Source organism: Jaculus jaculus, chromosome 5, assembly GCF_020740685.1.
Source record: "Jaculus jaculus isolate mJacJac1 chromosome 5, mJacJac1.mat.Y.cur, whole genome shotgun sequence".
In the NCBI taxonomy this organism is placed as follows: Eukaryota; Metazoa; Chordata; class Mammalia; order Rodentia; family Dipodidae; genus Jaculus; species Jaculus jaculus.
In genome coordinates, this window is record NC_059106.1 from 136,517,436 (window position 1) to 136,538,324 (window position 20,889).

The 20,889-nt window shown below is 44.0% G+C and overlaps 1 protein-coding gene across 1 annotated transcript in view; it reads left to right on the top strand.

Annotated features, from left to right (window-relative positions):
- Window positions 1-1,206: 1,206 nt before the first annotated feature.
- The window catches only part of LOC123460945 (peroxisomal bifunctional enzyme-like), a 37,162-nt gene continuing 17,479 nt past the window's right edge, over window positions 1,207-20,889 (top strand). Inside the window, exons 1-3 of the mRNA XM_045151304.1 lie at window positions 1,207-1,332; window positions 10,350-10,453; window positions 19,751-19,920. Coding sequence (XP_045007239.1) covers window positions 1,259-1,332; window positions 10,350-10,453; window positions 19,751-19,920 — 348 coding nt within the window. The 5' untranslated portion in view covers window positions 1,207-1,258. The remainder of the gene's footprint in view (window positions 1,333-10,349; window positions 10,454-19,750; window positions 19,921-20,889) is intronic.

Sequence of the window (20,889 nt, forward strand, 5' to 3'; positions counted from 1 at the left end):
CCCCTCTGCTTGTAACTTAAGAGGACCCCATCTTGGGTCTTTATTAGGGAAGAGGTTGTAAAGGATGGTACAGGATAGTACTGGGTTCTTAGCACCATGAGTTGTACTGTGTTAATTCATTCCCTGACAAAAGAGATTAGTTCATTGATTATGCAGGGTCTAAGGGTTAGTAACAACAATAATAGAATCAGGGGTCCAGCTAGGGCCGAAAGCAAGGTCGTTAGCCATGGGGACCAATCAAACATGGATTTATACCAATTTTGATTCTGCTATCTAGCTTTAGCCCTTTCCTCTAGTTTCTTGCAGACCATGGCTAAGCTATCTCTAACGATACCTGAATTTTTGATATAAAAGCAACATTGCTCTCCCAGAGCTTGGCATAGTCCTCCTTGTTGTAGGAAGAGTAGATTTAATCCCCTTTTATTTCTCCCTCTCATGATAAAGCACTTCAACTGCTTTAGGGGACTGGGACGAAGACATCAGATCATTTACTGTTCCCTGCTGAATGGGACACAACGTGGGGATTTGTTGCAGTTAGAGAGTCTCTCCCAGAGAGGGGAACTATTTTAATGAACCCCAGAGTATAGGAAGATAGTCTTGGAAGAGAACAATGGGGAAAAAGAATAACCGTAGGAATTAATGAGAAATGACCACACAGCAAACTGGTCCTTTTTGAGGTTGATGGAATTTAAGTTGACAGGCTTGTATTGTCTCAGGACCATGGGAATTGAACACTGGTCAGTAGGCTTTGAAACAAGCGCCTTAGCTGCCAAGCCATCTCCTCACTTCTTCACACCCAGGACATACGCAGTTGAACTTTGGGAGGGAAACGCCAGGCATGATTTGTCTTTAGTCTGCAGCCTAGGTCCAGCATGTGACGGGCACAGCTTGTGGATGAAGTATGAGAAACCCCAGGCTTTAGGAGGGGCGTGGGGGAGAAAAACAGGACGCCCACATCAGTGCTTCGGTATAGCACGAATTAGTAAACACTTAGTTGACATTAGTGGCATATTCTTTTTGGTGAAATACCTGAGCAGCTCCACCTGCTTTGACTTTCTGGGATACACTGAGTCCAAGGCTCTGCAGAGCAAGGGTGGGTGGTGGGAGAAGCATCCTAGGAGGAGCATCTTGGGAGGAGAAGGTGGGAGGAGCGGGTGGGAGGAGCATCCCGGAGGAGCACCGCCCCGCGTCCTCTCGGTACATTAAAGCGGCGGCGCCCGGGCCGAGGAGGACCAGAGCGGACTCGGAGGACCCGGACATGGCTGAGTACTTGAGGCTGCCCCACTCGCTGGCGTTGATCCGCCTCCGAAACCCGCCGGTCAACGCGCTCAGGTACCGGCTCGGTCGCCTGCACGGGCCGCGGGGACGGGGCGGGGCGGGCGGTGGCCGAGCTCGGGTCTGGGTCAAGGTCGGGAAACTGAGGCCGAGCGAGGCTGGTGGGGGTTGCTGCACTCGCAAGCGCCTGGTCTGTCCGCCTGCACCTGCTGCTGCTGCTCCCGCGTTTGCAACTTTGGCTTCGCAGAACTTTCGGTTCCCGAGGCTCGTCTTCGCGCGAGGCTGGACCTTGACCTGCGCCGCGAGCCGCGAGCCTCACTACTGGCCCCAGCGGAGCACGAGAAGTGAGACCCCCGTGGATGCCGGGGCAGTGAGGAAAGAATCGCTTCTGGCGCAGAAACGTCAAATAGTTTCTTTCGACCTGTTGTACCCTTCCAGGACCTGAGTGCTTCCGTGGGGAACCCACGTCAGAGTTAGCCTATCAGATAGCGCTTTCTGGAAATCCGGGAGTGTCCCTGCTAGCTCACCTTTTCTGCTTTTCTGGCGCAGAGCACTGAGACCATGAGTTTTAAAAGTGAGATCTCTTGTCTTTTCGAAAAACAATGAAGTTCATTTAGTTCCTTCTGGCTCTGTTGGATAAATTCTACATCAGCCTTAGAAAGAGCCACCTACTGGAAGTAATGGAGATTAAGATTAACATGTACAGAAATGGTGTGACTTCCTAGTGAGCTGTGAACATCTATTCAGCCCAGATGGGGTACAGATAGACCAAAGAAACAGTTCCACCCAAGTTTAGCTTCATGATCCAATGAGTTTATTGGGGTTACTTAGCTATAGCATAGGTGAGGGATAACCTAGAGGTGTTAGGTGACCCCAGTAATGTCAGTTCCACTACAGAGACCCCCCTACACTCCCACTGCTACTTTCTGGTTTAAAATTTTTTTAGATTTAATATGTTTATGTATTTGAGAGAGAGAGAGAGAGAGAGGGAGGGGGGGGGAGAAGAGCGGGGGTCAGGGGAGAGGCAGGTAGAGAGAGAGAGAATGAGAATGCCATGGCCTCCAGACACAGATCTACCTTGTGCATCTGGTTTACTTGTGTACTGGGGAATCAAACCTGGGTCCTTAGGCTTCGCAGGCAAGTGCCTTAACTGCTAAGTTATCTCTCCAGCCCTCTGCTTTCTGCTTTTATGGCTTGAGGAGGGGCCTAGGGACTCTTGCAGTTTTCTGGGCTTCCTGGAAGTTTCATTAGCTTACTGACTCTTGTAAGTTTTTTTGTTTGTTTGTTTTTGTAGCTTCTTCATTATCCTCTCTCCTACTTCTAGGAGGTAATGCCTCAATTCAGAGGAAATAGCTACACAACAAGAGAGAAAATATAGGGCTGGAGAGATGGCTTAGCAGTTAAGCCCTTGCCTGTGAAGCCTAAGGACCCCGGTTCGAGGCTCAATTCTCCATGACCCACATTAGCCAGATGCACAAGGGGGTGCACGCGTCTGGAGTTTGTTTGCAGTGGCTGGAGGCCCTGGTGTGCCCATTCTCTCTCTCTATCTGCCTCTTTCTCTCTCTCTCTGTTGCTCTCAAATAAATAAATAAAAATAAAGAAAAAAATTAAAAAAGTGTAGCTAGAATAAAATATCTGGTGGGAATTCTCCTCACGTGTTCCTGGAGCAAAAACCCTCGAAAGATGATAATCCTACCACTTGCAGAGGCTGACGCAGGAGACTCTGACGTACCCAGATCTGGTCTGCAACAGAATCAAATAAATCAATCAATAAATAAGTCAATAAATGACAAAAAAAATTCACCAGCAAACTTAGAATGTGGAAACCTAGTAATTTTAACAGTTTTTTTTTTTAAATCTTGTCATCAGATTTGATTTTTCTAGACAGATCTTAGGCAGAATGCTGAAAGGTCACCATAAAGTGTTAACAAAGGGGCTGGAGAGATGGCTTAGCGGTTAAGCGCTTGCCTGTGAAGCCTAAGGACCCCGGTTCGAGGCTCGGTTCCCCAGGTCCCACGTTAGCCAGATGCACAAGGGGGCGCACGCATGTGGAGTTCGTTTGCAGAGGCTGGAAGCCCTGGCGCACCCATTCTCTCTTCTCCCTCTATCTGTCTTTCAGTGTCTGTCGCTCTCACATAAATAAAAATTAAAAAAAAATTTAAAAGAAAAAAAGTGTTAACAAAGAACAAATATTCTACATCAATTTTGGAGTGCTTGCATACTGACAAAAAATAATGGTTATTAGGATCCTAGTGAGATTTTGCTCATAGTGGATAACTTCTCATGAAAGCTTGGTGTAATATCCATAATCACCTATATTTTCTGGTAACTGATATGTTTCTGGCATTTAACCTATTCAACTACCACACCCTACCTTGCCAGAAGAAATGTAATTTATCTAACAGTTAAAGCTGTCAGAAGGTTGAATGAGATGGAGGCTATAAGCATACAATGTACAATACAATATACGCAATACAAGTTAGCTCTTGTGACTAGTGCCTGCAGCTAGGCCCTGTTGGTAGGCCCTGATTCTCAGGATACACTTCAGCCTCATCAAGCTGTTCTCCTCTTGGTGAAAACTATGACCCTCCCTTTCCCATCTGTCTTCCTCTGAACTTTACTTTTTTCAGTAGGGTGTGTACATCCCTATGTTTACCAACTTCAACAGGTTCCCTAATTTTAAATTAAAAAATGTTCATTTTTATTTATTTATTTGAGAGAGAGAGAGAGGGAGAGAGGTTGACAGATAGAGAGAGAATGGGTGCACCAGGGCCTCCAACTGCTGCTAATGAACTTCAGATGTGTGCACCCCTTGTGCATCTGGCTTAGGTGGGTCCTGGAGAATTGAACCCGGGTCCTTTGATGTTGCAGGCACGAATCTTAATTGCTAAGCCATCTCTCCAGCCATAATATTTTGATTTCCTTCCTTTCCTCCCTTCCTCCTTTCCCTCTCTTCCTCCCTCTCTGCTTCCCTCCATTTCCTTCCTTTTTTCCTTTCCTAATTCTAATTTTATGTAGGAAGTAATACTTTTAGCTGAGTTATGCTTATTTGAATAGTTCTATTTTTTACCTAACCAGTTAAAATCTTTCATCATAGAGAAGCCAGCCATGTTTGGCTCCATTCTGACAAATATCAACCCCTCCATAGGTGTAAGACATGGCTGATGACTAGGTATCGCTTAAAGAGCAATGGTTTTCCAGCTGTTCTTGTTTTAACTATAATCTGCCTTGTGGAAAACAGTTTCCTGAGACCAAATCTAGCCTTACGTGCTATATGTTTTGGCATGTTCCAGTTTCTCTTTTATTTCTTTGTTCAGATAAAAAGAAATCCTAGTTTTAGCCCAAAAACTTGATATGATGAACTTTAGTTCAAATACCAACACGAAATAAGTGCAGTAACTTTTCCAAAAGGAAAGTCCTGCTCCGGTGAGAGGAGCTGGAGGTTTCTGTCAGCACGCACACTCTCACCCTGGATGCCACTCTGCACAGCTGGCAGTGTTGGGTGAAAGCAATGTGTTTTTAATAATGCCTGTGGACTTTGTCTTGCTGGGAGGAGACTGTAGGCCTCTTAGTCAGCTTAGTCTAACAGAACAGTATCAGAATAATTTTCCTTTTCCTGTTTTTGAGTTTTCAACAATTGACAAGATCTCAAATATAACTGGAAGAATCGGTTGGAATGGGAAAAGACAATGTCTTCTCAGTGGGACCGATTGAGCTCATTTTAACTTAATTTCAGATCATCCTTTGCCCAGAAGGAAATACAGCCAGCCCTTTGAGTCCTTGGGAATCTCATCTGCCATTCAGCTGACCATGGATAGAAATGTAGTCATAACAGTCTTTTTTTTTCCTTGTCATTGCAGTATCAGTGCAGTATAATAACTGTTAACATAGCATTTATACACTTATAGGGTATCAAATGTACTGTCTCTATGATTCATATCTAAAATTAGACTTAAAAAATATTTTATTTTTATTTATTTTTTTGAGAGAGGGAAAGAAGCAGAGTGGGAAAGAGAGAATGGGGTGTGCAGTGCTTCTAGCCACTGCAAACGAACTCCAGATGCATGTGCCACTTTGTGCATCTGGCTTATGTGGGTACCAGGAAATTGAACTGAGGTCCTTTTTGGCTTTGCAGGCAAGAACCTTAACTGCTAAGCCATCTCTCCAGCTCTAAAACTAGACTTAAGAATATATTTTTATTTTATTTATTTATTTTTTTTGAGGTAGGCTCTCACTGTAGCCCAGGCTGACTTGGAATTTACTATGTAGTCTCAGGCTGGCCTTGAACTTTCAACGATCCTCCTATCTGGACTTCTCAGTATTATGCGATGATTCACAATCTGTGTTCATCATCATGTTCCGTTTCTAATTAACCAGTCAGAACCAATGAGCTTCGCTGGATTTCCTCAAGGTTAAGGGGTGAAAGGTAACTAGGAGAAAGGTAATTATCATACACAAAGGCTTCTTCTGTACTCCCTGAGGTTGACTTACAATTGCTGGTCTTAACCATATGGCCTTTAGTACTTTCTTTCCTTCTTCCCTTCCTTCTCTTTCCCTTTCTTAATTGTATGTGGGAGGCTATCTCCTCTTAGCTGAATCAGATGTGCTTATTTTAATAATGTTTGGGTTTATCCAAAGAGTAGTTTAAATCCCCCATTGTTAGATTAGGCAGCCTTGTTTGTTTGCACTGAGATGAATGTTACACTGTTTATAAGTGTGGGACAAGGTCGATTAGTAGCTCCGTCTTCAGGAAAAATGACTTTCTTTTTCTTTTTACCCCATCATCCAAAAAGTAATAAATTTCATGTCATATCAGAACCGAAGGCACTCATAGATTCAAGTGTATAACTGAAAACTCTAATATTTGAAACTAAACTTACCTGTGAATTTCTTCTGCTTCCCTTTTTGAAAAAAATACTGGTGCTGAACATTAAACTTGGCTTGATAAGATTTGAACAAGCACTTTTTACCCTCTGAGCCATCTCCACAGCCTTGATAAGATTTGCTTTAAGAAAAAAACCTCAAAAAAAAAAAAAAATAACAACATCAACAACAACAAACCCACAGCTGTTAAATGGAATGCCTGTCATGGTCCAAGAAGCCGAGGAGCTGTGGTCAGCACACAGAAGTGTCTTCTGTTTAGACTGCCTCCTCTACACCTGGAGTGTTATGGAGAAGGCACATTTCCAGTGCTGCCCAAACCTGAGACTTGTGATACTGTGTCCTTGTGCACATCTTCCACACAGGGTCTCTCACTGAGCCTTGAGCTTGCTGTTGACTACACTGCCTGGCTTGTGGGCCGTGTACTCCTCAGCCTGGGGTTACAGGCAGGCACGTGTGCCATGCCTGGATTTTCACGTGGGTGCTGGGGATCAAACTGAGGTCCTCGCTTGGGCGGCAAGCACACTTCCCACTGAGCAATCTCCCCAGGCCCCTGTTTTTCCTCTTTATAGGCTTTTCCCAAAACTTTCCAAACACAGAAGTAAAAAAAAAAGAGGTGTTAAATAGACTGGGAATTGCAAGTTCCTTGCCTCAGTAACACTAATTGGCTAATTTGGGCCCAATTAGAGGCCGCCCTTTTGTTTTATATTTTTGTTGTTGCTTTCTTTGGATTTGGATTTTTGAAAGCAGTCGGTGTCACCTGTCCCATAGACAAAAACCAGGAGTTGAATCTGTAAGTTGTGCTTTATTCAGAATATTAAAATGCTAATCTAAAAGATCCGTCTCACATCTCCTTTGGTCAGCAGATTATAGAAGGATGACACATGAAGGTAGTCAGTCATCTCAGAGCTTTGTCATGGCCCTCTGGTCACGTGGTCAGTCTTGTCTCTGGGATTTGTGATGTTGGCATTTTTTTCTTCTGGTCACCTCCTCTCCCAGTGGCTGGCGAGGAGGCTGCAAAACTGTCAGCAGTGCGCATGTGCACATTCCTTCCTACAGAGTAACTGCAGATGGGCTCTTGTGCGAGACACTGTGCAGGGCCCTCACCAGTTTTACTCTGCTTAACTCATAACAATCCCCCTGCCTCAGCCTTCCAGGTGCTGGTGATAATCCTCAGCCCTCCAAGTTCTGGGATTTCAGGGGTGAGACACATACCTGACTGCTGTCCTTTACCCAGTGGGAAATACAGTGGCCTTCCATATCCCAAGTTCCCCACAACTGTCTGTCATTCAGTCACCCATAGATAGAAAATGTAGTTCTAAGCCAGGCATGGTGGCGCACACCTTTAATCCTAGCACTCAAGAAGCAGAGTAGCAGGCTCACTGTGAGTTCAAGGACACCCTGAGATTACATAATGAATTCCAAGTCAGGCTGGGCTAGAGAGAAACCCTACCTCAAAAAATAATATATATTTCTGTTCATGATGCTTGGGGCCCTCTGAGCATAGAGAGCGCAGAGCACAGAGATCTCACTGTTTCCTAAACAATGCAGTAAAATCACTATTGCCAGAGTATTTCCAGCCCGTGGGCAGTCTAGAAATGATGGTGGACACAAGCAATATGCGACAGATACGCTATTTCTCCTAATGGCTTTCAACAGATGAAGATCTTGATATTGTGGAGTGTGGTCCAAGAACCAATTCCCTATATCAGCTGCATGTGCCCTTTGTCATTCTAAATATTATGCAATGGTTCACAGTCTGTTTTCATGACTGGGCATGATTTCTAATTAACCAGTCCAAAGCAAACAGTTTTAATTAATTCCTCCAGGCCACAGGGTAAAAAGCAACCAGGTGAAAGGTAATTATCATACAAAGCACAATTTTTTTCCTTTATTGCCTGAGATTGTGACTCATGGCTAATGATATGAACAATATGGCATTTAGAGAACTTTTATTTTACTCTGCTTTAAGGGGATTTACAAATTTTTGTCGTGATTTTTTTTTTAAATTAACAAACCATGGTGTTTCCCTCCCCTTCCCCATTTTCCCCTTCATAACTCTGCTGTGAGTCATATCCCCTCCCTCTCTCTAATAGTCTCTCTTTTAATTTGATGTCTTCCTCTTTTTCTCCTATTATGAGGGTCTTGTGTAGGTATTGCTAGGCATTGCAAGGTCTTGGATATTGAGGCCAAATTCTGTCCGCAGGTACCCTACCTTTGGCTCTTACATTCTTTCCACTGCCTCTTCCATAATGGACCCTGAGCCTTGGAGGGTGTGAGATGTTTCAGTGCTGGACACTCCTCCATCCGTTCTTCTCAGCACTATGTTGCCTTTTTTGTCATCCCTGTGGTCATCGCCATCTGAAAAGAGAAGCTTCTCTAACCAGAAGTGAGAGTAGCATTAATATATGAATATGAACATTAAGTGTAGTGCTTTCAGGGCAATTTGGTGAGAGTAATATATGCATTTATCCAGACAAGAGAAGGCAATGACTTTTTTTTTTTTAATGTGAGAGGGAGAAAGAGAGAGAGAGAGAGAGAGAGAGAGAGAGAGAGGGAGAGAACTGTTGTACCAGAGCCTCCTTCCACTGCAGTCGAACTCCAGATGCATGCTCCCCCTTGTGGGCATGTGCGACACTGCGTGCTTGCGAAACTGTGCGTCTGGCTTATATGGGACCTGGAGAGTTGGGTGTGAGTCCTCAGGCTTCCCAGTCAAGCATCCTAACCATTAAGCCATCTCTCCAGCCCTTAACATGCCTTTTTTAGATGTTTGTTCGGTCAGCTTTGAAACTCATTTTTCCTCTATACAAAAGAACTGAAATTTTACCTAGAATACATAGAATTCTAATTCCAAGCATAACTGATTATAGTTGGCTGCTATCATTCTTCCTTCCAGCGTTCCTTGCTGATTTTCCTAGGTCCTCCTCCTTCTTTATGCTTTGGCAGGTTAATCCTCTTCTCATTGGCAAATTTGGTGTTTATGACTGGGCCCCCTTCTGCTCCATTGCTGTCCTGAGCCTTTCCATCTCACATGAAGGCAGATCCAGAGAATCTACCTCAGGTGTACATTTTGTTCCTTTGTGGTAGTCATCCATCTTGGATTTAGCTATCTTTTCTTTCAAAAATATTTTATTTTTATTGATTTATTTTTGTGTGTGTGTGAGAGAGAGGGGGGAGCATAGAGGGATGGCTTAGTGGCTAAGGTGCTTGCTTACAAAGCCAAAGGACCCAGGTTTGATTCCCCAGGACCCACGTTAGCCAGATGCACAAGGGGGAGCATGTATCTGGAGTTCGTTTGCAGTGGTTGGAGGCCCTGGTGCACCCATTCTCTCTCTCTCTGTCAAATAAACACATAAATAAAAATATAAAGAGAGAGAGAGAGAGAGAGAGAGAGAGAGAGAGAGAGAATGGGTACACCAGGGCCTCTAACCACTGCAAACAAACTCCAGATGCATGTGCCACCATGTGCATCTGGCTTATGTGGGTCCTGGGGAATTGAGCCTGGGTCCTTAGGCAAGTGCCTTAACTGCTAAGCCATCTCTCCAGCTTTTAGCTGTCTTTCCTGTGGATGACTCTTTCATGTACTGACACTGGGCAAAATCTCTTGAGGTACCTGTCTGGTGTTTCTTTTTTTTCCCTTGCTCCCCCACCAACATTTGGCAGGATTACGTTAGGCTGTCACATACAGAAAACTCATAATAATGGGTAATTAAGTAAGATCAAGTTAACTTATCTCACGTCAGCATTTTAGAAGATGGCTGCTTGATAGTTATCACTGACCTCAGTCATATATCAAACAAATGACAGTTTCAGTGATAAGTATCTGCTATTTTGTTTTGTTTTTATTTATTTATTTGAGAGTGACAGACAGAGAAAGATGGAGAGAGAGAGAGAGAGAGAGAGAGGGAGGGAGAGAATGGGTGTGCCAGGGCCTCTAGCCACTGCAAACGAACTCCAGATGCGTGTACTCCCTTGTGCATCTGGCTAAAGTGGGCCCTGGGGAATCGAGCCTCGAATCGGGGTCCTTAGGCTTCACAGGCAAGTGCTTAACTGCTAACCCATCTCTCCAGCCTAGTATCTACTATTTTTACCCATAATGTGTGTATTCAATTTTTCATTATTAGTGCAAGAAAAAACTAAAATGTTAAAAGTTTATGTTGACTAATTTTCTTCATATAATTATTTCCTTTTAGCTTGGCTGTAGTCAATGGAATCAGAGAGGGACTACAGAAAGCTATGTCAGACCATACAATAAAAGCCATTGTGGTTTGTGGAGCAAATGACAAGTTCTGTGCAGGTAACTATGTCTAACCTCTCCCATGTCTCTAGAATCCAGCAGAGAATGATCAACAGAGCATTTGCTGTCCCTGTGGATAAAAATGTAATGAGGGTGATGGATATGGGACAGAGTGGACCGCCTTGTGGGTGAAGAGCCAGCTCTCTTCTGAGAGAAACCCACACAGGACTGTGGCCTTCATCTCGTTGGTACTTGGTTGGGCCTTTGGAGAACATTTATGTCGGGGCGAGGTTAAATGAGACACCTGACCTGAGGGTCCTTGTACAATGCCTGCGCACCGAGGACGTTCCAGAAGTGTCACTATTTAATTCCAACAGCGTCTTGGGGTGGAGCTCACTCCTTCTGTTGGGCTCCATCTCAGCGGCTGCGGCACTGCTTCGCTGGGCAGTTATGTGAAGACGCATAGATATGACGAAAGTATCAGAGGTGCGATTTATTAGCTGCTGTAGAACCGCATTTCCCTGCCCCACATGAATGTCTTGAACACTAACCGAAGCCCATGGAAATGAGGTCTATGTGAAAATTTGTTTGCTAGTTTTTTTGTTTTGTTTTGTGGAATTCACTATGGAGTCTCAGGGTGGCCTCGAACTCATGGCGATCCTCCTACCTCTACCTCCCGAGTGCTGGGATTAAAGGCGTGTGCCACCATGCCCGGCTCTGCTAGTTTTTTTTAAATTTAATTTTATCTGTGTGTGTGTGTGTGTGTGTGAGTGTGAGAGAGAGAGAGAGAGAGAGGGAGGGAGGGAGGGAGAGCAAACACACACTGGGGCATTCCGCTGCGGCAAAGGAACTCCAGACACATGTGCTACCTTGTGCATCTAGCTTACATAGGTCCTGGGGAATTGAACCTGGGTCCTTTGGCTTTGCAGGCAAGCATCTTAACTACTAAGCCATCTCTCCAGCCCTGTTTTAGATTTTTTTAAAATATATTTTACTATTATTTACTTATTTAAAAGAGAGAGAGAAAAAAGAAGAGAGAGAGGCATGCCAGGGCCTCTAGTCACTGCAGATGAACTCCAGACACATACGCCACCATGTGCATCTGGCTTATGTAGGAACAGGGGAATCAAACCTGGGTCCTTAGGCTTCACAGGCAAGTGCCTTAGCTGCTAAGCCATCTCTCCAGTCTAGTTTTTGCTTTTTTTTTTATTTTGAAGCAGGGTCTCCTGGCCAGGCTGACTGCAACTCACCCTGTAGCCTAGGCTGGGCTTGAAATCATGGTGATTCTCCTACCTCAGGCACTGAGTACTGGGATTAAAGATCTAACCCAACCTTACCTAATGGCCATGTGAATTTAACCATATCAGAGATATTCTGTGTTTGTTAATGGCAGCCAGAAAGGACACAAGTATTGGAATCAGGACAAGAAATTAATATAAAATATGAATCATTAATAATTAACAATTACCTTGCCTGTTATTTATCAGTACTATGGAAATTATTTATTAATGAAAAAGAACATGATAGTGTGTCATGTGAAACTTTTTTCCTGGGGAGATGGGAACACACAACTGTTCACCCCAGTCAGGGCTCAGATGACAGACCAAAGTGTGATTGCACCAAAACCACTTTGGTGAACCAGTGAGTTGACTGGAGTTCCTTATAGAGCAGGTGGGGATGCATACAGGAGCAATGCATGACTTAAAGGCGGCTGCATCACTGAGAAGCCCACCTGAACATAGACGATGACTCATGGAGGCGGCTTCTCTCCATCACACTGGACAACTTGCAGGCAGTTTGGCTTGTCAAAGAGTTCTTACCGAGCATGTGGTTAACCTTTATGTAATCTTAGGGAGAGGTCTTGCAACCTTGCCCAAACTTGACTCATGGCCATATGTAGAACACCGTACCCCCAAATGGGGAAATACATGTTCTACTTGAAGACATCCAGAGCTTTTGTTTTTGTTTTTCCAAGGTAGGGTTTTGCTATAGCCCAGGCTGACCTGTAATTTACTATGTAGTCTCAGAGTGGCTTGAGCTCACAGTGATTCTCCTACCTCTGCCTCCCAAGTGCTGAGATTAAATTCATGCACTACCATACCTGGCTATGTGGAACTTTTATGAAAATTGACTAGGAACTAGAGTGTGAAATGTTGGATTATGGCTCAGCAATAGAGAAGGTGCTTTGCACTTTCAAGGTCCCGAGTGTTATCTCCAGCACCCAGTGAAAAACAAACAGAAAAACCCCAAACTTGCCTCGATAAATTTCATTTCAATCATGCTAGATACCAGTCACAAAAATATAAGCAGAATTTCTCATGCATCTGGAAGTTCAAGTCACTGCTTTAACCTTTGAGTCCTAAGTCAGATCGTAAGGGAATTTGTGTCATACGGTAACCCCTAAATGACAATGGAGACACAGCCTGTGACACTTGATGGACGCAGCTGAAGGAAAAGGTAGCAGGGAATGTACAACATTCAGAGACGACCTCCGAGGAGAAAAACGCAGAGGCACACTAAATGATGAAATTGTCCAAGCAGACGGTCAAGTGTAGCCAAATCAAGAAGAAGAAAGCAAAAAGGGAAGAGAAAATTAGTGAAATAAGGACGAAATGTGAATTAAACAGAACAGCCTGGCCTGAGGCTCTGGTGCAAGTTGAGGAGCAGAGGTGTGCATGGCTAAGCACTCCAGGTGAAGGTCAGGTCCCAGCCACCCGCCACATTGTCTGAGTCCCAGTGTCTCCTGCAGGGAGGTCTCACAAGTTGTCGAAATTGCTATCCATGGAGACGAGATTCCCCTCTGACTGGCCCCATGCTTCAGCCTTTTCTTCTCCCAGCATGAGAGTCCTGGGGAAATTCCTGTTTCTTGGGATCAATTGCCAGATAGTCATTCTCAGACAGACATTCCCAGAGATCTGTCACTTAGGCAATTCTGTGACCTCCTAAATCCTTCATCCTTTTTATTTTTATTTTTTTGCCTGCAAAAGTAGTAACACATAGATGATACTGCTGAATCTTGTTGCCAGCTTGGGATGTGGCCTGGACCAGTTGGACCACAGTTATATTAGGTGGTAGAATTCAAGGGGGGTGGAATCCCTTCAGTTTAGGCAGTTTTCTTTATAGTGAATTTATTTATTTGTTTATTATTTGCAAGCAGGGAGGAACACACACACACACACACACACACAGATTGGGTGTGCCAGGGCCTCCAGCCACTGCAAACAAAATCCAAATGTGTGTGCCACTTGGTGCATCTGGCTTTATTTACATGGATGCCCGTGAGTCAAACCTGGCTCATTGGGCTTTACAGGCAAGCACCTTAACAGCTGAGCCATCTCTCCAGCCGTCCAGTGCATTTTAATCAGGTGGGACCTTCAGTAGACAGGGTCTTGTCCTCAGAGCCCTCACCCGTTGTCTCAATGCCATACAGGAGATTTCTTTTTATAGTGCCAATCTCTTTACCAATTAATGCTGCTTTCTCAGCACCAGCCTTGTTCATAAATTTAAACTCTATTTTCCCCACCAAAAGATACAGTTTTCCTATCTCTTTGTTCTACTTGTTGCTCTCTCTCTCTCTCTCTCTTATGCAGACCTGGATCACACCAGTAAGGTAGTAGTCATGACTCAGCTTAAAACTATTTTTTCTTGAGAGTTCCTCCATCAAACAAATGAATCCATTACTTTTTGTTGTTGTTGTTGTTTTCTGAGGTAGGGTTTCACTCTAGCTCAGGCTGACCTGGAATTCACTATGTAGTCTCAGGGTGGCCTCGAACTCATGGCAGTCCTCCTACTTCTGCCTCCCAAGTGCTGGGATTAAAGGCGTGCACCACCACACCCGGCTTGAATCCATTACTTTTTACTTCAGCCTCATTCACGTTCACAGGACTGAGCAGAATGTGGTCAGAATATTTGCCAGAATATAACATGCATAGCTTAGTTCCCAAGAGAGTCCTTGTTCGCCCCTGAAATCTCATGAGCCAGGCATCCACTGTTCATGTTTCTCTAAGTATTGTGGTCTTCCAGACTCCCACTGTGATGTTCATTGAGCTCTGATTCTAGGGATTTTCTGGCCTACACATCCAAATTCTTCCACATTCTCTCCACAAAGTAGTGCCAAAGGCCAAAGAGTCACACAATCAGGTTTATCACAGCAATGACCATACTTCTTGGTACTAATTTCCTATGTTAGTGACCTGGCAGAAGCATCTTAAGAAATATTTTGGCAAGAGTGAGAGGTCCTAGGACACATTGAGTCCACAGTCAAGAAGCAGAGTCCTATGAATGCAGATACTCAGCTTTCTATCTTTATTTATTTAGTTATTAGAGGGGGAGAGAGAGAGAGAGAGAAAGAGAATGGGCACACCAGGCCTCTAGCCATACAAGTGAACTCCAGATGCATGTACTACCTTGTGCATCTGGCTTACATGGATACTGGGGAAGCAAACCTGGGTCCTTAGGCTTCGCAGACAAGTGCCTTAACTGCCAAGCCATCTCTTCAGCCCTCTGTTTCTTTTTATTAAGTCCAGGCCCATAGCCATGAGACAGTGCTGCCAACAGTAAGGGTGGGTCTTCCCACTTCACCCTAACTCAGAGACTCCTTCACAGACATGCTCAGAGATTTGTCTCCTATGTGGTTCCAGATCCAGTCAAGTTAACAGTTGATGTTAGCCATCAGACTGAATTAATGTTATGCTTTCTTTTGTTGGTGTTTTTTCTTTTGTGTGAGTTAGGGTCTTTCTCTAGCCCAGGCTGACTTCACTATGTAGTCTTAGGTTGGCCTTAAACTCATAGGGATTGAAGGCATGAGCACCACACCCTGCCAATGTTATACATTCTTTAAAAATATTAATAAATAGCCAACTGTGACGGTTCACGCCTTTAATCCCAGCATTCAGGAGGCAAAGGTGGGAGGATTGCTGTGAGTTCAAGGCCACCCCAAGACAACTTCGTGAATTCTAGGTCAGCATGGACTAGAGTGAGATACTATCTCAAAAAACAAAAACAAAACACTAAAAAGATTAATACATTGAACTATCATGTAAGTATTTTAATGATGCAGGAGAAACTGCAGTAATATTTGACATACATTAAAGATAAAAAAAATTAGTAAACTAGGTATACAAAGGACATGTCTTGGGCTGAGGGGATGGCTCAGGGGTAGTTTTTTGTGTAAGCATTAGGTTCATAGTTTGGATCCTCAAAGTCCACACAGGCGGTGGGCAGTGTGCCTTGGCTTCTGTTAAGCAGACACGATAATACCTTGTGGGATAAACAGAAGGCTAACACTTAGGAATTGGGCTTCATAGTCAAAGTTCTGGAATTTAAATCCCTAGTGTATGAATAATTATCATTTTATTTATCTTCTCTAGTCAGTTAATATCTCAAAAGTACAGCTTTTCTTATTTGTAAAATGGAGGTGATCACACCGTTTAACCAAGATCTTAGGACAATTAAACGAGAACAGAACACGGAACTACTTAGCACCACAAAATTACCCACTAAATGTTCAGGGAAAGCCATCCCAGTCCAAAGCTATGGGAATGTGAACCTGAGGCTCAAGTTAGAGTTGCTGTTATTTGTCTGGTACCCAAAGGATTCTTTTTTTTATTTTTATTTTTATTTTTATTTGAGAGCAACAGATGGAGAGAGAAAGAGGCAGTTAGAGAGAGAGAGTGAGGTAAGGAGAATGGGCACACCAGGGATTCCAGCCACTGCAAATGAACTCCAGATGCATGTGCCCCCTTGTGTATCTGGCTAACGTGGGTTCTGGGGAATCGAGCCTTGAACCAGGGTCCTTAAGCTTCACAGGTAAGTGCTTAACCACTAAGCAATCTCTCCAGCCCACCCAAAGGATTCTTAAGAGCAACAAAAGTACTGAACTCAAAAGTCAGATATAATGAGTTGGACAGAACAGAATGAAAACATCTCCAGTGATGCTGGATAATAATAATTTTAAAAACACAGAAAAGAAGTAGATAAACAGGCTGAACCTGAAATTTTTTAAAAAAGTTATTAACTTGGGGGCTAGAGAAATGACTAATTGGGTAAGCCATTAGCCTGCAAAGCCTAAAGACCCAGGTTTGATTCCTTAGCACCCACATAGAGCTAGATACACAAAGTGGCACATGCATCTGGTATTCACTAGAGGCTCTGCTATGCCCATTTTCTCTGTCTGTCTTCCTCTGTCTCTGTCTATCACACACACTCTCTCTTTCTCTTCTTGCAAATAAATATTAAAAAACCATTAAGTTGTATCTGTGTACATGTGTGTGCACACATGTGCCAGAGCCACTTTCTGTTGTGAACAAACATCAGACCCTTCTTCCACTTTGTGAGTTTTGCCTATGTGGGTGGTTGGGAATTGAACCCAAGCTGGCAGGCTTTGCAATCAAGAGTCTTTAACCACCAAGTCATCTCTAGTCCTGAAATTGCTTTTTATAGATTCTTTAAAAAATTTAGGATCTGTGGATCCCAAAGCTTTGTGTGTGCTATGTAAGCACTCTATAATTGAGCTATACTCTCAGCCCATGGAATAATTTAATTTTAAACATATGCCAAGCTTACTGTTTTTAACAAGCAGATAATGGGCTGGAGAGATGGCTTAGTGGTTAAGGTGCTTGCCTGCAAAGCCTTAGGACCCATGCTCAACTCTTCAGATTCCATGTAAGCCAGATGCACAAAGGTGAGGCAAGTGCAAGGTCACACGTGCCCACTAGGTGGCGCAAGGGTCTGGCATTCAGTTACAGTGGCTGAGGCCCTGGTGTGCCAATTCTGTCTGTCTGTCTGTCTCTCTCTAAAATAAAAAAAAAAAAGTAGATAATGCTTTGGGGAAGAAGCTTACTAACTGTATATACTATCATGCAAAGACAGGAAAATCCAAAACAAAGCTGGGGTTGTTTTTGCATGTGTATGTGTGTATATGCATGCTCATGTGTGTATGGGAACATATGGATATGCTGGTTTGTGCACGTGTGTATAGAGGTCAATGCTGGATGTCTTCCTTCCATCTTATTTTTTTGAGACAAGAGTTCTCACTGAACCTGGATGTCCACAGATTCCATTAGACCTGTTAGCCAGTAAGCCCTAGGGACCTTCTTTTCTCCACTTTCCCAGTGCTGAGATTACAGGTGCATGCCACCATGCTTGAATTTTTATGTGATTGTTATGGATCTGAACTCTGGTCTTCATGTTCACGTGACAAGCACTTTACCTACTGAACCATCCCCCAAATAAAGTTTTACAGTGTGTTCTCCCTGTTAAAAATATATATTAAACCAGGCATAATGGCACATGCCTTTAATCCCAGCACTTGGTTGGCTGAGGTAGAAGGATCCTCATGAGTTCTTGGCTAGCCTGGGTTGCAGAGTGAATTCCAAGTCCACCTACATTAGAGTGAAACCTCCAAATTGCAATACTCCCTCATGGACGGAAGAGTCAAGAAGTCAAAAAGTCTGGGAGAGTTGATACTTAGGAGGTCACACTACCACTTTCCAAGGTTATAGGAACAGAAAACAGCTGTTGAGGGGCAGACTCTGACCAATGCTGTCTGTCAACTTTCTGTGAAATGAAACATTCGCTCCTGAAGGGTAGAGGGACTCAGGAGGTCAATAAGCCTGGGAAAGGTTGCAGTGCCCCTCCCTCAGATTATAGAGACGTGAACTGCTTGGGAGGAGACCCTCTTCCCGGCTGAGTTTCCCACGGGGGGCCGCGTGCAAGTCCTGCGGTGTCCTGGAGACTCTCAGGACAGCAGAACTGCCAGCCAGTGTCGTAGGCAGCCAGCTTCCGTGAGGTGACGCCTGTACTGGGGCGGGAGTTTGGATGATGTAAGTTGCCTTTGAATCACTCATGATCCTATTAGGAACCCCTCACCCTGTTTTGTAAGTAGCCTCAATAAACACCTTGGTTCACCAAAACTTGTTTTGCTGCAGCCATGCTTTGGTCTGGCGTCTGTGCCCCTGCCTGGCCGGGGGTGGGTGGGTGGTGACTAGACAGACATGTGTTTGTCTCCCCAGGGGAAAAGATTCATATGATATTATATATGTATGTATATATACATACATATATATATATGTATAGAGAGAGAGGAGAGAGAGAGACAATAGAGACATAGATATGCAAGATATATATGTGCATATATATGTATTAAAGTTTCATTTAATTTTTACCTCAGTCATTAAAAACAAATATCGAGAGCCGGGCGTGGTGGTGCACGCCTTTAATCCCAGTACTCGGGAGGCAGAGGTAGGAGGATCACTGTGAGTTTGAGGCCACCCTGAGACTGCATAGAGAATCCCAGGTCAGCCTGAGCTAAAGTGAGACCCTACCTTGTAAAACAAAACAAACAAACAAACAAAAAAACAAAAACAAACAAACAAAAAACTCCAAATATCGAGACCAAAACATTAAATAACTTTCTCAAGGTCACAAAGCCATTTACAATGTATGTGGGGGGAAAAACCTAAGAAATTGTCAAAATATTAAATTTATTTTATCTCTGTATGGCCACATGTAGGTGATCCTTTTTAAAAGTATTTGTACAGGTTTTAAGTTTCCATAGTGCCTGTGTCATTTTAGTAGCCCAGAAAAGCAAAAACAATGTTTGATTGCTTATTAAAAAGTCTTATTAACACTTTAAGCTAGTTGGCTAAGAGATAACTCACAAATGCGGGTTTCTCCACGATGTTTTTTTTTTTTTTTTAATTTTTTTTTTTTTATTTATTTATTTGAGAGCGACAGACACAGAGAGAAAGACAGATAGAGGGAGAGAGAGAGAATGGGCGCGCCAGGGCTTCCAGCCTCTGCAAACGAACTCCAGACGCGTGCGCCCCCTTGTGCATCTGGCTAACGTGGGACCTGGGGAACCGAGCCTCGAACCGGGGTCCTTAGGCTTCACAGGCAAGCGCTTAACCGCTAAGCCATCTCTCCAGCCCATCTCCACGATGTTTTATATTGCAATGACTTGTACTATTAACAAAAGAAATGGGGCTGAATTATTGTGAACTGAATTGATAAATAATATCACCCCCAAAATGTGAAGGAATAACTTGATCTCAGAATGATGATCTTGTACAAAGTCCCGTTCCCCTTCTCCGAGCTTTTAAATTTCCCTAAAATGAGAACTGCTGTCCATCATTGGGAAATACAGATCACATATATATCTCCTGACAAAGAGCTGGTGTTGCTTCTTTCCCTGTCTTCTAAGCTACTCGTTCCTTTCTTCTGCCCTCAGGCTAAGAACACAGCATCTCCTGGTCCCCTGGGGTCTGAGCCTTCTTAAGAGTAATCAAGACCCTTTGCATTTAATGACAAAGCCCACATCCTTCTGAGCCCTCTTCTGTCCTGATCTTGGTCCACTAGGTGCCGATATCAGTAGCTTCAGCAGGTCGTCCCCTGGCATTTCTTTTGGAGTTGTAGTGGACGAAATACAACGGTATGAGAAGCCTGTGGTGGCAGCCATCCGAGGCGTGGCCTTAGGAGGGGGACTGGAGCTGGCTCTGGGCTGTCACTACCGCATTGCCCATGCAGAGGTAAGCCCTGGGCCTCCATGGAGGGGTGACACCCGGAAGTTTTCTTATGAAAATACAGTCATAAATAAGCATTGACAAAACTAAGTAAATAAATAAGCATTGGAGTTGACACTTTGGATGGCTAATCTGCTGGTTAAGAGCTGGTGGCACTTACCTTCTTATTGCTGGAATGAAACATCTGACCAAAAGCAGCTGATGGCAGCAAAATGTTTATTTTGGCTACGCTATCCAGGGGAGGCTGCTTGACGACAGGGGAAAGCATGGCGTGAGCCAAGGCTGGAAGTCACCTCCTTGTCAGTAGCAGGGGGAAAACAGCAGTAAGAGAGTTACCTCAACTCTAGCCAGTGATTCTGCCCCCCCGCCCCAACAACGCAGCTGCTCCAGCAAAGTCCCACCTCAAAATCGCCATCGGCTGTGGACCAAGCATTCAGAACACATGGGTGCGTGGGGGGGGGGGACAGGCGATGATCCACAGGTCTTGAGCAGGCCCGGGAGCTTCCATTGCTTGTGGTTCACTCTGGCAGATGTCAGCTTGGGCCTCATTGTCATTTAGATGTGTGTCCCCCAGTGGCTAATGACATTGAGCATCTTTGCATGTGTTTATTTTGCCACTTGTATTCTCGCTGTGGAAGGTAATCTGTTCAGATCATTGACCCATTATTAATAAATTGTCCTTTCATTGCTAAGTTACAAAAGTTCTTTGTATAGTCGAGATGGGAAAAAAATTCCTATTTCAATATTATAATTTGCCAGTATTCTCTGAGTTTTGTCTTGCCTTCATGGGCTTCCTGGCTCTAGCAGGGACCCTGATAGCTGCTGGTAGAGGCTGTTGTTGTTTTTGAAGCAGGCTATAATAGAGTCAAAGAAACAATGGGCCAGCAGTAGTTCAGGGTGTGTTTGAGCAGGAAAACTTGGCACAGCTCTGCTTCTGCTATTAATGAAATGCAAATACTGATTTGTCTGTGGAAA